The sequence below is a fragment of the Balaenoptera borealis genome (genome assembly GCF_965194805.1).
Source record: "Balaenoptera borealis genome assembly, chromosome: 2".
NCBI classification, from domain to species: Eukaryota; Metazoa; Chordata; class Mammalia; order Artiodactyla; family Balaenopteridae; genus Balaenoptera; species Balaenoptera borealis.
The window spans coordinates 44,259,669-44,273,529 of NC_138867.1; the positions used below are offsets into that span (position 1 = coordinate 44,259,669).

At 40.0% G+C, this 13,861-nt stretch overlaps 1 protein-coding gene across 2 annotated transcripts in view; it reads right to left on the minus strand.

Annotated features, from left to right (window-relative positions):
* The window catches only part of CDC20B (cell division cycle 20B), a 62,038-nt gene that overhangs the window by 31,031 nt on the left and 17,146 nt on the right, over positions 1 to 13,861 (minus strand). For both annotated transcript variants that reach the window (XM_082382373.1, XM_082382372.1), the window contains exons 3-4: positions 6,216 to 6,435; positions 1,891 to 2,021 (exon numbers count right to left, since the gene is read on the minus strand). In XM_082382373.1, the coding sequence (XP_082238499.1) occupies positions 1,891 to 2,021; positions 6,216 to 6,435 (351 nt within the window). The remainder of the gene's footprint in view (positions 1 to 1,890; positions 2,022 to 6,215; positions 6,436 to 13,861) is intronic.

Here is a 13,861-nt window from a genome sequence, read left to right on the forward strand (position 1 = left end):
TTTGGTTTTCTTCCCAGATATTGTGTCACATAATAGGCATTCATTCATAGTCAATGAATCATGGATTTTTAGGTATTCAAAGTAGAACAATTAATTATAAAGAAGGGCTTCACAACTTCAGAACTATTGGCAGGTAATGCATTATTGTGGTCTACTAGATACCTATCCCTGGTTGTGATAATCAAAAATGTCTTCAGACTTTGTCAGATGTCCTCTGGGGAGCAAAGTAGCCCCCGTTTGAGAAGCACTGGTATAAAATAACATTCCTACAATGACCTGCTGGCCAGTAGCTCAATGTAACTCTTCACAGATTCACTTCTTCAGAATCCCATAGTTACCTCAAAGCGGACCAAGGCATTGCCCAGACAGTGTGCTTCTGCTCGATATACCCAGGGATACTCTTCCCTAGGTGAGAGCCACTTATTATCGGGTTGGCCAAGAAGTTCATTCGGGTTTTCCTGTAAGATCTTATGGAAAAACCCAAACGAACTTTTTGGCCAACCCAATACTTTAATGAGCAACTTGGCATAGAGCTGACTGGATATGAGAATTCTGAAGTCTCTAGAGTTATGCAGGTCTCATTGTGGAAACACCCTCCAGATGATCTCTGAGGACCACATGAAGACACACTTTTACTGTCAAGGTAAAAGACCTCACTTTATACATCTGCACCATTCTTGCTGATGTTAGACTTCCAGTTAGTCATGACAACAAATGCTCTACATAAAGTAGTAAAAAGGCTTCCCTTATTCCCTGCCCAGGTTCTTCAGTGATGCTGGGTTGATGTTCTGGCTGGATAACAATTGCTATAACAATAGTAACTTGCCAACACCATTGTGACCCCACAGACAGAGCCACCAACTTTGCTGCCACGAGTTACCAGACAGCATAAGAGGAAGGAAAAGGGAAGTCGTGATGGTCAGGGCAGTAAAAACTCCAAACAGCACCAGAGGGTGGAAAGGACAGTGGTGTTAATAGCCAGGCCTGGGCATGAGCTCAACAGCACCCATAGTTACCTCAATAGAACCCCTTGACCATCCACCCACCCCAAACCCTTACCCAACAATAAGCACCCAGCAAAAGACCTGCTCTAATAACATTTGTTTCCAACTGCATATGAGTTCAAATAATTAAATTTTACATTCACAATATTTTATTGTTCCTCCAGCAAGATATATATGCCAAACACAGGAAGCACACACTCAATGAGTAACTTTGCCTAAATTGAGAATTTATGACATTCCTAGTTCAAAGTTTTCTAAATGAAACATTGATTCCTTCAGAGGCTCTTCATGGGATTTGATAAACCTAGAAACGTGCTACTGATATTTAATGTGCACAAAGGATTTAGGGCAGACTCCTATGATCTTAAAACCATAATAAATAAGATACTTAAAAGAATTAAATTAACTTAGTAGAGAAACTAAAAAAACAACAACAACAAAGACGTAAGGGAAATATTTAAAAGACCATCTTATAGACAAAGAGTCAAACTGATCCTGAGAGACCCCAAAGGGCAGACCAAGTCACCACATACTTTCCAAATAGTTTGGAAATTATTGTACAAGAGAACTTTTGGCTGAGAGGAAACATACCATAGTACGTATAATTTTATTCTATTTTTAGTCTTTACCTTTTTGATGGTTAGTCTCATTTTCACTTTTTTGACTGATGCTAATTAAACCCTTTTTTGTGTATTTGCCAGGTATTCTATTTCTTTTTGGAAACGCCTCTTTTCATGTCCTTCACAGACTCATTTCTTTCTGTTAGGAACCCGTCATCTTCTTATTGATTCGTCACAGCAGCTAAGCCAGCTCTTACCTCACATTTGGGACTCAGTTGTCTGAGCTTCTCAAGATGTGAGATCTTCAGTTTTCTCTCTTTACCTACCTGGCCTTTTGAGGCAACAGTTTTCCTCTTGCCTCCGTCCAGTGCATGAGGTGCCTTGCAAAAATGGAGAGCAGAGTTATTTGTTTCAAAACTTCCTTTGTTGGGGGTCTTCAGTGGCTCTTTGTAGGATCCTGCCAGAAAAACATTTAGCTTTGAATTTGGTTTTTAAAACAATATAATCTTTTAAACCTTTGGTTGGAGGTCAGCCCTTGGCATGTACCATAGAATGGAATGTGAAGATACAGGCCCTCGTCTCTGCAAAATCCTGGGTGGGGTGGGGTGGAGAGGGCGGCACAGGGCCTATGCAGAGCACTGGGTTCATAAGTGAACACTGGATAAGAAATTGCCTCAATGGCTTCCAAAACCAGGAGGAAATGCTAAGATTAAAGACCTGACCCCAACAGCAGCAGCAGCAGAAATGCTTTATGTCTGCCTGGAAAGGACACATTTGCGGATTTGAAGAATGGATACGAACAGTTCAATAGTTTAAAATGATGGAGCGAAGGGTACCTGGTTTGCCCAGGCTGTGATCATCCTGCCAGGAAATCACTATGGGATGCTTGCCTTCCAATCATTGACGTTCACTACATGATCACAAGAAAATCACTTTGCCTCTCCCTCTTCCTGTTGCACAAAGATGTAAAGCTAGCTTGAGATGACTTTAGTAAGATTCTTCCTAAGTTAAGGTCATGGAAGAGTCAATGTTATTTGCATTGTTATTGTCCATTTCTAGTCTCTTCTCAAGACTGAGAAAGCCCTTTACCATACTTAACTGCACTGAAAACTTTGACAAGTCATCCTCTAAAGCTAAATATCTGCTATATCACTTGTTCATCAGCGGAACCGTGGGGCCACTAGATTAAGTATCTTGGCCTTTTGAGATATGACAGTCCCTTCTTCGTTTGGACAAATGTGTGCTAGATAAACTGTCACTGATGTTCCTAGAGCCCAACACCTCAATTTCTGGGCTATCCAAAGTCTAAGAGGAAGGAGGAATCCAAAGTCTAATTTCAAGGAGGAAAGAGGGATGAAAACATGAAATGTTCTGCAAAGTTTTATTTTTTTTTTAAAGGCATTTCTTTTTTATTTTAATGTATTTTATTTATTTATTTATTTTTGGCTGTGCTGGGTCTTCATTGCTGCGTGTGGGCTTTCTCTAGTTGCGGTGAGGGGGGGTTACTCTTCGTTGCGGTGCACGGACTTCTCATTGCAGTGGCTTCCCTTGTTGTGGAGCACGGGCTCTAGGTGCACGGGCTTCAGTAGTTGCAGCACACAGCCTCAGTACTTGTGGCTTGCGGGCTCAGTAGTTGTGGCACACAGGCTTAGTTGCCCCGCGGCATGTGGGATCTTCCCGGACCAGGGATTGAACCCGTGTCCCCTGCATTGGCAGGCGGATTCTCAACCACTGTGCCACCAGGGAAGCCCCTTCAGCAACGTTTTAGATCTTACTCTTTGTCTTGCAAAATTATGCATCCTTGTTTTGTCTTATTTGTAGACAAGTAAAGAGGAGAAGAAGCCAGCTCTCTGAACCTCAAATGAGAAAGAAAAAGTTACATTTGAATGCTAGTGCTGACAATCACCCCAGTTATCAACAAAGAGGTCAGGTCCACCAGCCTAAGGAATCCGGGACCTCTCAGGTTTTGTCCACAGAGCATGACTGCAAATGAACCTCTCTACAAACATCCCTTTTAGGATGGGAGGGTCTTCAGGGTTCACCCTTCTGGAACAAAAAGAAAGAAACCCCACCAGCAAAACACTGAGAAACCAATGTTTCTGATTAATATGCAGTATTAACTTAAAGAGAAAATGAAATATACTTTCTTGTAAAATTATTTTGACTGATAATCTCTCTTAGAATTCTGAATTTCTCATGCAATGCTTTATTTGAAAGTAATTAATTAATTAAGGACCTATGAAGGAAAAGGGAGCCCTTAATTTTAGCCAGAAATTCCTCTGATACAGTTAGCATGAAAATCACCCCTCAATTAAAACATCTTTCAGAAGATAGCCATAAGGATGACCTTTCTTACAACCCTTTTTCTCCTACTGCTTCAATAAGCTATTTTCTGTGTTGATACTTACTATTACAGGAAAATTTCATTGGTTTAAAAATGATTTGAGCTCCCTTTCAATCTGCAGGACTACGGTGCCTCACTGTGTCTAATGTCATTGAGAAGAGAGTGGCACTAAGTTACCATTTGTCTTAAACATGCTGATAAGACAATGAATTACGTTGCCTAGGATTTTAAAAAGGAAGAACAGAAATTAAATCACTAAGTGTCAAGTTTTGCTTCTGAAGGATGGGAATAAAAAAGGTTGTGCTCCTATTGGTGGGAATGTAAATTCATGCAGTCACTATGGAAAACAGTATGGAGGTTCCTCAGAAAAGTAAAAATAGAACTATCAGCAATGATCCAGCAATTCCACTTCGGGGTATTTATCCAAAGGAAATGAAAATAGGATCTCGAAGAGTTATCCACAATTGCCAAGATATGGAAACAATCTAAGTGTTCATCAACAGATGGACAAAGAAGATGGGGTAGGGCTTCACTGGTGGCGCAGTGGTTGAGAATCTGCCTGCTAATGCAGGGGACACGGGTTCGAGCCCTGGTCTGGGAAGATCCCACATGCCGCGGAGCAACTGGGCCCGTGAGCCACAACTACTGAGCCTGCGCGTCTGGAGTCTGTGCTCCATAACAAGAGAGGCCACGATAGTGAGAGGCCCGCGCACTGCGATGAAGAGTGGCCCCCACTTGCCGCCACTGGAGAAAGCCCTCGCACAGAAAACGAAGACCCAACACAGCCAAAAATAAATTAATTAATTAATTTTTAAAAGAAAAAAGATAAAAAAAAAGAAGATGGGGTATATAAACATACAATGAAACATTATTCAGCCATGAGAAAGAAGGAGATCCTGCCATTTTCAACATGGATAGAACTTGAAGGCATTATGCTAAGTGAAATAAGTCAGACAGAGAAAGACAAATACTGTACAATCTCACTTATACCTGGAGTCTAAAAAAGCCGTACTCAGAGAAAGAGAGAGTAGAATGGTGGTTGCCAGGGGCTAGGGGGTGGGGAAAATGGGGAGGTGTCAGTCAAAGGGCACAAATTTCCCATTAGAAAATGAATAAACTCTGGGGATCTAATGTATAACATGATGATTATGGTTAACAATACTGTATTATACACTTGAAAACTGCTAAGAGAATAGATCTTAAATGTTCTCACCACAAAAAAATGGTAATTATGTGACGTGATGGCAATGTTAACTAACTCTATTGTGGTAATCATTTTGCAATACATAAGTGCATTGTGTCATCATGTCATACACCTTAAACCCACATAGTATTATATGTCAATTATATCTCAACTGGGACTTCCCTGGTGGTCCAGTGGGTAAGACTCCGCACTCCCAATGCAGGGGGCCTGGGTTTGATCCCTGGTCCGGGAACTAGATCCTGCATGCATGCCACAACTAAGAGTCCACATGCCACAACCCATGCCACAACCAAGACCCAGCACAGCCAAAATAAATAAATCTCAATAAAGCTGGGAAAAAATTTTTTAAAGTTGTGCTAATATGAGACATATTTTAGAAGGAGAGCTTGTGTTTCAAAGCTTTGACAGGTTAATCCTGGATCCCTGCCCACCAGATCACAGCTTTGGTGCCAATTCCCCATCTCTGTCCCAGGCAGGCATTAGACTGTCCCACTCTCATCTTTCCTTCTCTTTGCTTCCCTCTTCCCTCTTTCCCTCTCTTCTTGTTTCCCTCCACTCCCCTCATCTCTTCTCTTCTTTCTTCTTCTTATTCCTCCTCTCTCTCTCTCTGTCTCCTCTCTACTCTCCATCTCTCTCCTCTTCCTTCCTTTTCTCTCTCTTCCACTCATCCTCTCCAGTTTTCATCTTTTTCTTCTCCTATTTCATACCTAATTATTTCATTACTAATACATCTTTTTCCTGACTGTTGTAGACAAGGATTCTTACCAGAGTCATCAAAAACTCTATACTTTACAAAACATAAGAGATACATATTTGTGTGTATACATATGTATGTATACACATATTTATACATACTTAAAATCTTTACAAAAACAATCATCTACCAATGTAAATCTCAGAGACACATTTAAAATACAACATACTTTCTTCTGGTTTTGTTTCAGGCCTCCCCTTCCCCCTGCCCCTAGAGATTTCTTATTCAAAGGGAGAAAAGCAATTGACTAAACGTGACATCAGATATTTCTGTAAGACAAAGGTTTTCTCAGGAATACAAATTTTTTTTAAGATTTCAAAACTGGCCTGTGGCATTTTTATTACCTCACCTGGAATCAAGGTCTCTTTCTCAGGAGTTATCTTCAGCAGAGTTTCTGGGAGGTCAGTTGTTGAAGGCTCTTCCCCAAAGGAATGGGCTGCCACATCCCTGGTTTGGCTTTGCCGCCATCTTGTGGTGATTGGGCTACTGGCAACAGGAACTTCAGCCCATAGCCTCTTCGCAAAGTTGCTCTTGAAGTTAGAGTATGTTGGATTAACTGCATCAAATACCTATTTAACAACAAAAGGATCCATGATTTATAGTAGCCTCAATGATACAAAAATTAAAATTCCTTAAAAGAAAATTATAAACAACTCACCTAGTACATTTTATATATATATATATATATATATATATATATATATACACATGTATATATATACCACACTTAGAGCCTCTGCTCAAGGGTCTGAAGACATACCAAAGCAGTTACAGGAGTAATTATGTTTATGCTTATTACTATTACATACAAATATAAAATATGAAGTTGAATAACACTATATACTGATCATATAAGATGTTAATATAAAATCATAAAATTTCATAAAAGCATAAAATATCATAAAATCTGGAAATAAATAGCAATTTTCTAGTCCAATCCCATTTTGCAGATGGGAAAACTGAGGCCTAACTTGCTCAACTTCTGTCCATCCCCTCTGAGAAACACCAAGAGTTTGGTATTTACAGATCCTTTAGTGGTGAGCCATGCCATGTAGCTATGAGAAATTAAAATGCACATGACAAACTGAAAATGAATTATTTTTTAACAAAATGACAGGCATGTTAGGTTAATATCTTTGTATAAAGGGCTCTTACAGAAATTTAGACAAGTTTATCATCCCAAGAGAAAAATGAACATGGGACATAAAAAGACAATTCATAAAAGAGATATATAAAAGCCCCAAATATATTCAAGCTCATTAATAATCAAAAATGCAAATTTAAGACAATAATCAGATGTTAGCAATGATTTTTTAAATGACAATTCCCAATGTTGAAGGTTCTAGAAACAAACACTGGCATACAGTGCTGGTGGAATGTCAATTAGTATCTGGAAAGGACAATTTGGCAATGTGTGTCAAAAGCCCTCAAATATGTGCCTAACCTGTACTGACCCAGCAATGTCACCTCTAAGAATTTAAGGAAGAAATCAAAGATTCCAGCATCTATTGATTGCTTACCACGTACAAACCCATATGTTAATGGCTTTACGCACATTCATATTTAATCCTCTGAAACACTTGGTGAAGCAGGTCTGTTATTTATTCCCATTTTACCAATGAAGAAACGGAGATTTAGAAGTTAAGTGAATTGCCTAAGACCACACTAGGAGTAAATGGAGATGCTATACCCTAACCTCATCTGTCTGACTCCACAGTCCATGCTTTCAACTGAGAACGTGAGGGTGTGTACTGCAGTATATATGTAAGGGCAAAAAGATGAGATGGACTCAATGTTTACCAGTGGAGAATTGACTAGGTAAACTATGTGGCATCCATAAAAGGGAATACTCTGCAGCCATTAGAAATTAGGGAAATGAAATCAAAGCCACAATGAAGCACCACTTCACACCCACTAAGATGGCTATAGTCAATCAATCGACCTATCTATAACAACTATTGGTGAGGATGTGGAGAAATTAGAACCTCTGTACATTGCTTATGAGAATGCAAAATGGTGCAGCTGCTGTGGAAAAAGTTTGGCACTTCCTCAAAAATTTAAACCTCGAATTACCATATGACCAGCAATTCAACTCTTAGGTATATACCCCAAAGAAATGAAAACAGGTACTCAAATACAGGTACACAGATGGTCACAGCAGCATTATTTATAATGGCCAGAAGGTGGAAATGGATAAACAAATTGAAGGGGTAATGTATGTGTGCAATGGAGTATATATATATGCCTGTATAACAATATGTGTATGAATATTACTCAGCTATAAAAAGGAATGAAGTACTAATAAAATGCTATAATGTGGATAAACCTTGAAAATATTATGAAAAGTGAAAGAAGCAGACACAAAAAAGTCACATATTGTATGATTCCATGTATATGACAAATCCAGGATAGGTAACTCCATAGAGACAGAACACAGATCAGTAGTTTCCATGGATTGGGGGAAGGAGGAAATGGGGAGAAACTGCCTAATGGGTATGGAGACTTCTTTTGTGTGTGTGTGTGTGTGTGCGTGTGTCTTCTTTTGGGATGATGAAAATATTTTGGAATGAGATAGAGGTGGTGGTTGTACAACACTGTGAATGTACTAAAGGCCATTGAATTTTTCACTTGAAAATGTTTAATTTTATGTTTAATTTCATGTTTTTTAATTTTTATGATTTCACCTCAATTTAAAAATCTTTAAAAATAGGAATTAAATGCAATAAAACACAAAAATGCTTATACTATACTACCAAGTGAAAAATGGATACCAAGAAAGAGTATTCTAATATGGTCCTACTTCCTATCTATAAATGAAAAATAGGAAGGAAATATGCCAGAACATTAAGGCAGTGAATATTGGTTTTGTTTGGGTTTTTTAGTAAGTGTGTGTAAGGTGATCACCCGGTCGCCTGCAGCCACTCCAGCGGGTGGGTGGAGATCTCCCCCCTACTGCTGCTCTATTTTCCTCCAGAAACTGCACCAAAAAGGGCACCTTCCCCAGAAAAAGAAGTCAGGAGCCCGAGGCCTTTGCTGTTGTGAACAGTGTTGTTTGGGGTCAGTTTTTTTGCCTTTCGATTGTTCTACCCTTGTTCTTGTTTTTGAGTAGGAACAGGAAAAGCTGAAAAGAGGGAAAGATAGAGCCCTGGAAACGTAAATCAGGCGTCTCATCCTCAGAAGCCCAGACAAGGCAGCGGCAGGGAAGGAGCTGGCAGAAGCGGGCCTGGAGGGAGAAACGTGGCCCACTCAGACTTTCATCTCCTGCTTCTTGGTTTCTCTCAGACAAGGAAACCGCAGATCCAACTCAAAGACTGGAGACACTCGGCCCCAGTCAGAGGGAGACTGGGTGGTGGGAATCTCTCTCTGATCGGAATGCTCGTGTTTCAGCAAGAAAGATAGTCAGAGGGGTACGTTGTCCCATGTTTTAACAGAAGTTATAAATTGAGACTTTTCCTATCAATTTCCCTACTTTTCAAAGTTTTCAAGTGATTCAAAAATTTTAAAACGCGTGGGATTAAGCAAAGCATGTCTGTGGGCCCCATTCAGGCTGTGGGCTAGGCTAGGTCTGCAACCTCTGCAAACACCAGCGAAGCAGCCCTCACCCTTCTAGGCAGCAAGAAAGGGAACAGCCACCATATTTGAAGATATATTTAACTTGCCACAAACATGATACTCTTGATCAAGGTTTTCCTGGAGTCCCAAATTTAAATATACATTTAAAAACAAAATAATCCTGAGTTTAAAAGAGGGAAAATAAAGAATAATTTGATATGTCAGCTCAGAAAAATGATTAAGAAATTTCACACTGAACTGACAATGAGCCATGTTTCTCTGGCTTGTCCACTGTCACTCTCTCCATATGGTCTCCCCACCTGCGATGCTCTTCAGCAGTTCTCTAGCCCACCCTCATGGCTGGGGTCAGCCACCAACTCCTTCAGGAAAGTGTCTCTGACATTCCTTTCCTGCCCATTCTAAACTGGGTTGGGCAGCCTGTGGTGGGCTATATAATTGTGATGGTTAATATTATGCGTCAACTTGATTGAGCTAAGAGATGCCCAGATAGCTGGTAAAACGTAATTTCTGGATGTGTCTGTGAGGGTGTTTCTGGAAGCATTTGATTCAGTAGACTGAGTAAAGAGATCCACCCTCACAAATATGGGTGGGCATCCTCCAAACCACCAGGGGCCCAAATGGAACAAAAAGGCAAAGGAAGGGCAAATTCTCTCCCTTTGTGAACTGAGACATCCATCTTTTCCTGGCCTCAGACATCAGAGCTCCTGGTCCACAGATCTTCAGACTCCTTAACTTACAACAGCAGTCCCCCAGTTCTCGGGCCTTTGGACTTGGACTGAATCATCCACCAGCTTTCCTGGTTCTCCGGCTTGCAAATGGCAGGCTTGTGTGATTTAGCTTCCAAAACCTCATGAGCCTCTTATCTATATCTACATCTATATCTATACCTATAACTATATCTCTGTCTATATCTATATATCCTATTCATTCTGTTTCCCTAGAGAATCCTAATACAATAATGGCCCCGTAAGATATCCATATCCTAATCCCTAGAACCTATGAATGTTACCTTCTATGGCAAAGGGGTTTCGCAGATGTGTTTAAGTTAAGGATCTTGAGATGGGGAGAACATCTTGGATTATCTGGGTAACCCCTAAATGAAATCACATGTCCTTCTAGAAGGAGGCAGAGGGAGATTTGACTACACACAGAGGAGAAGGAAATGTGACCACAGAGACAGAGACTGGGGTAATGCACAACTAAGAAATGCTGGTTCACCAGAAATGGGAAAAGGCAAGGAATGGCTTCTCCCCTAAAGCCTCCCCTGCTGATTCCTTGCCTTATGCCAGCGAAACTGATTTTGGACCTCTAGCCTCCATAACTGTAAGAGAATAAATGTGTGCTGTTTTAAGCCTCCAAATTTGTGGTAATTTGTTACATCAGTTATTGGAAACTAATACACAGCACTCCTGTGCTTCCATAGCTCACTATGTGTGATTCCAATAGAGCCTGGTCACATTTTATTAATAATAACAGCATTTATCAAGCACTCAATAAGTGCCAAGCACTGAGATAAATGTATTAGAGGGTTTTTATTTAAACTTCATCACAACCCTGTGAGATAGGTACAGTTATATCCCCCATTCTCCAGAGTTGGAAAGTGAAGGTTAATAGGTTTGAACAAGGATAACTTGAGAAAAGATACAGCGCTGATAAGTAGAGGATCCAGGATTCAGACCACTGCACACAATTGTACACAACATTGCCTTTATGAATGGCAGCCCCTGGAGCATGCAGTGCACAACCTCACAGCCAACCAGGGTAACGCAAGGTTTAAACTCACAAAGTGATTCAGTCCCCGTGCTTTTAGCACCTCTGCTCATGCTGTAGTCTCAATGTTTGTGTCCCTCCTCCCCCCACAAAAAAAATCATGTTGAAATCCTAACCCTTAAAGGTAATGGTGTGAGTAGGTGGGGCCTTTGGGAAGTGATTAGGTCATGAGGGCAGAGCCCTAATGAATGGGATTAGTGCCCTTATAAAAGAGGCCCCACAGAGCTCTCAAGCCCCTTCTACCATGTGCGGGTACAACAAGAAGTCTGCAGCCCAGAAGACAGCCTTCAACCGACCATGCTGGGACCCTGACCTCAGACTTCTAGCCTCCAGAACTGTGAGAAATAAATTTCTGTTGTTTATAAGCTACCCAGTCTATGGTATTTTGTTACAGCAGCCCACAAAGACTAAGACGGCTTATATTCCACTTTTCTGATTATTTTTATGTCCTTCTACTATATTATCAATTCATTAAGACCAGAGACTTTGTATTTTCTCTTACTATCCTCAGATTATAAGACATTTAGGGCATCTAGGAGCTCATGAATAAATGAATGAATCTCTTCCCTCAGAGGCAATGAATCCTAAAAAGCCACAAGGGATTTAAGTAAGAATCCAGAGGCAAGGAAATAAGGTATTTTCTTTCTTTCTTTTCCATTAAGAAGAATGATTTTCAAATTGGACAGGATATAATAAACACTTCTGCAGAAACTGGAGAGTGAGATAAATTAAGCAATAGATATTCATCTGGGCAATTTAAATAAGTTCAAGTCTCTGGGACCAGATAAATGAAACCACAGAACACTGACGACACTTCCAGAATGGATACTGATTAGTGATCTATGATGACAGGTGAGAAAATGCCCTCCCCTCCAAATTTAGATAGACAAGTGTTCTCCATGGTTTTCCAATAGGAAGAACAAGTAACTAGAAATAAGTAGCTTGTCGCCAGTGGCCTGGATCACACGAGTCTTACTGGATCCATGTTGGCCTGAATGAATCTGCCTGTGATGTACAGAAGGGGTTTTGTCCCTGGCCTAATGCTGTTCAGTTTGTTATCAGTAGTTTGAATGGAAATTTACTTATCGAAATTGTTTTTCCTAAGGTGAGAAGAGAGTTAAAATATTAAAGGACAGAGTAGGATTCAGAATAAAGTCTGGGACAAAGACCAAAATCAGCAAAATTCAATTCAATAAGAATATGTGAAAAATTTTCCCATTTAGATTTTTTTCACGGCACAGGCCTAACATGGGAAAGAACTGATAAGAAGTGAAAATGATGGGCAGTATTAGACAACCACATCCAGAATATGAGTCAACGGTATAATGCAATTACTATTTTTTTAAGTAGTACAATTTTAGGTCTTGTTAAGAGAAAAACAGTGTCCAGAAGAAAAGCAAGCAAAATCTGATTATCTCTGCACTGATCAAAACTCATCTGGAGAATCGTGGCCAGTCTCAGAACTGTTCTTTTGGAAGGAGATGGACAAGCCAGGATTCAAAACTTGATTTTATTTGGAGGAAAGAGACTGCAGTGATAGGAGGGCAGGGAATACACAGTAAAAGAGCCACACATGAATGGAGTGAGAGCACCTGGGGTATCTAGTCCAGAGGAAAGGAGACCCAAAAGGAACTGTCTTCTTTAAAGAGAAGCAATTTATGACAAAAAAGCAAAACTTATTTTGTGTTGCTCCCTATGACAAAACTAGGACCAATGCATCAGAACAGGCAAGTCTGTATTCAACACAAAGAACGTTCAAAGAGTTAGAAAGCAATTGTTCGCAACATTTTGAATATATTGTTCTCAGTCAGCCCCTCCACTAAAGACATATGATCTGTAATGGCACAGATGAACATTTTTTAATAGTTATGTATTTTAATGTGCATTTTTTAATGTTTTAAATTTTTCAATGTTGATAGAAAATTTTCCCTTATAAAAATTAATTTGAGTAAAATAAGTGACTCGATTTGGACAAAAAAGTTAAGTAACTAACAAATGGTATGCAGACAGGGCAAATCACTGAGGCAGTATGCAAATAACTACAGCTTAGGAAACACTGCTGTAGGTTGTGGTATTTCATCTTCAGTGTTTTTAAACTTTTGTTCCAGGATCTATCTCCTGCTGAGGAAATGCCTGTCGCATAGTTTTAAATGACTCAAGTATTTATTAATAGAGAGGAAGAGGAAGATAAGGAAAATAAGACAAAGAAGGGAAAAGGGATGAATGACTTGATACTCCAAGCACATCAGTGTGCCTTGTTTACCTTTAGAGTTCACATCATATTGACACTAAATCGGGAGGAATTCAGGGCACCGGAGCCAAAAAATAAATAGAAAGGAACCTAGAGAGGTTAAAAATAAGGTCAGGAAGTAACAAAATGAAACAACTGGGAAAACAGAAACAAATATATATCTAGTGATAAATAATCTGACACACAAATATTCAGTGGGTGGGAAAAACCTAGACATTCCAAAGAAAGATATGCTGGTGATGCCAGGGTCTTTCTAGAACCTAATGGCAGAGACAAAAGTAACAAAGATGGTCCTTAGCTCTCAGGCATATCCCCCCAACCACTCTTCCTTGGCCTCTGAATGTCTGCCCCTCCCACCTGCCCCACCACCAGCAGCTCAACACAGCAGCATTCTGTCCACA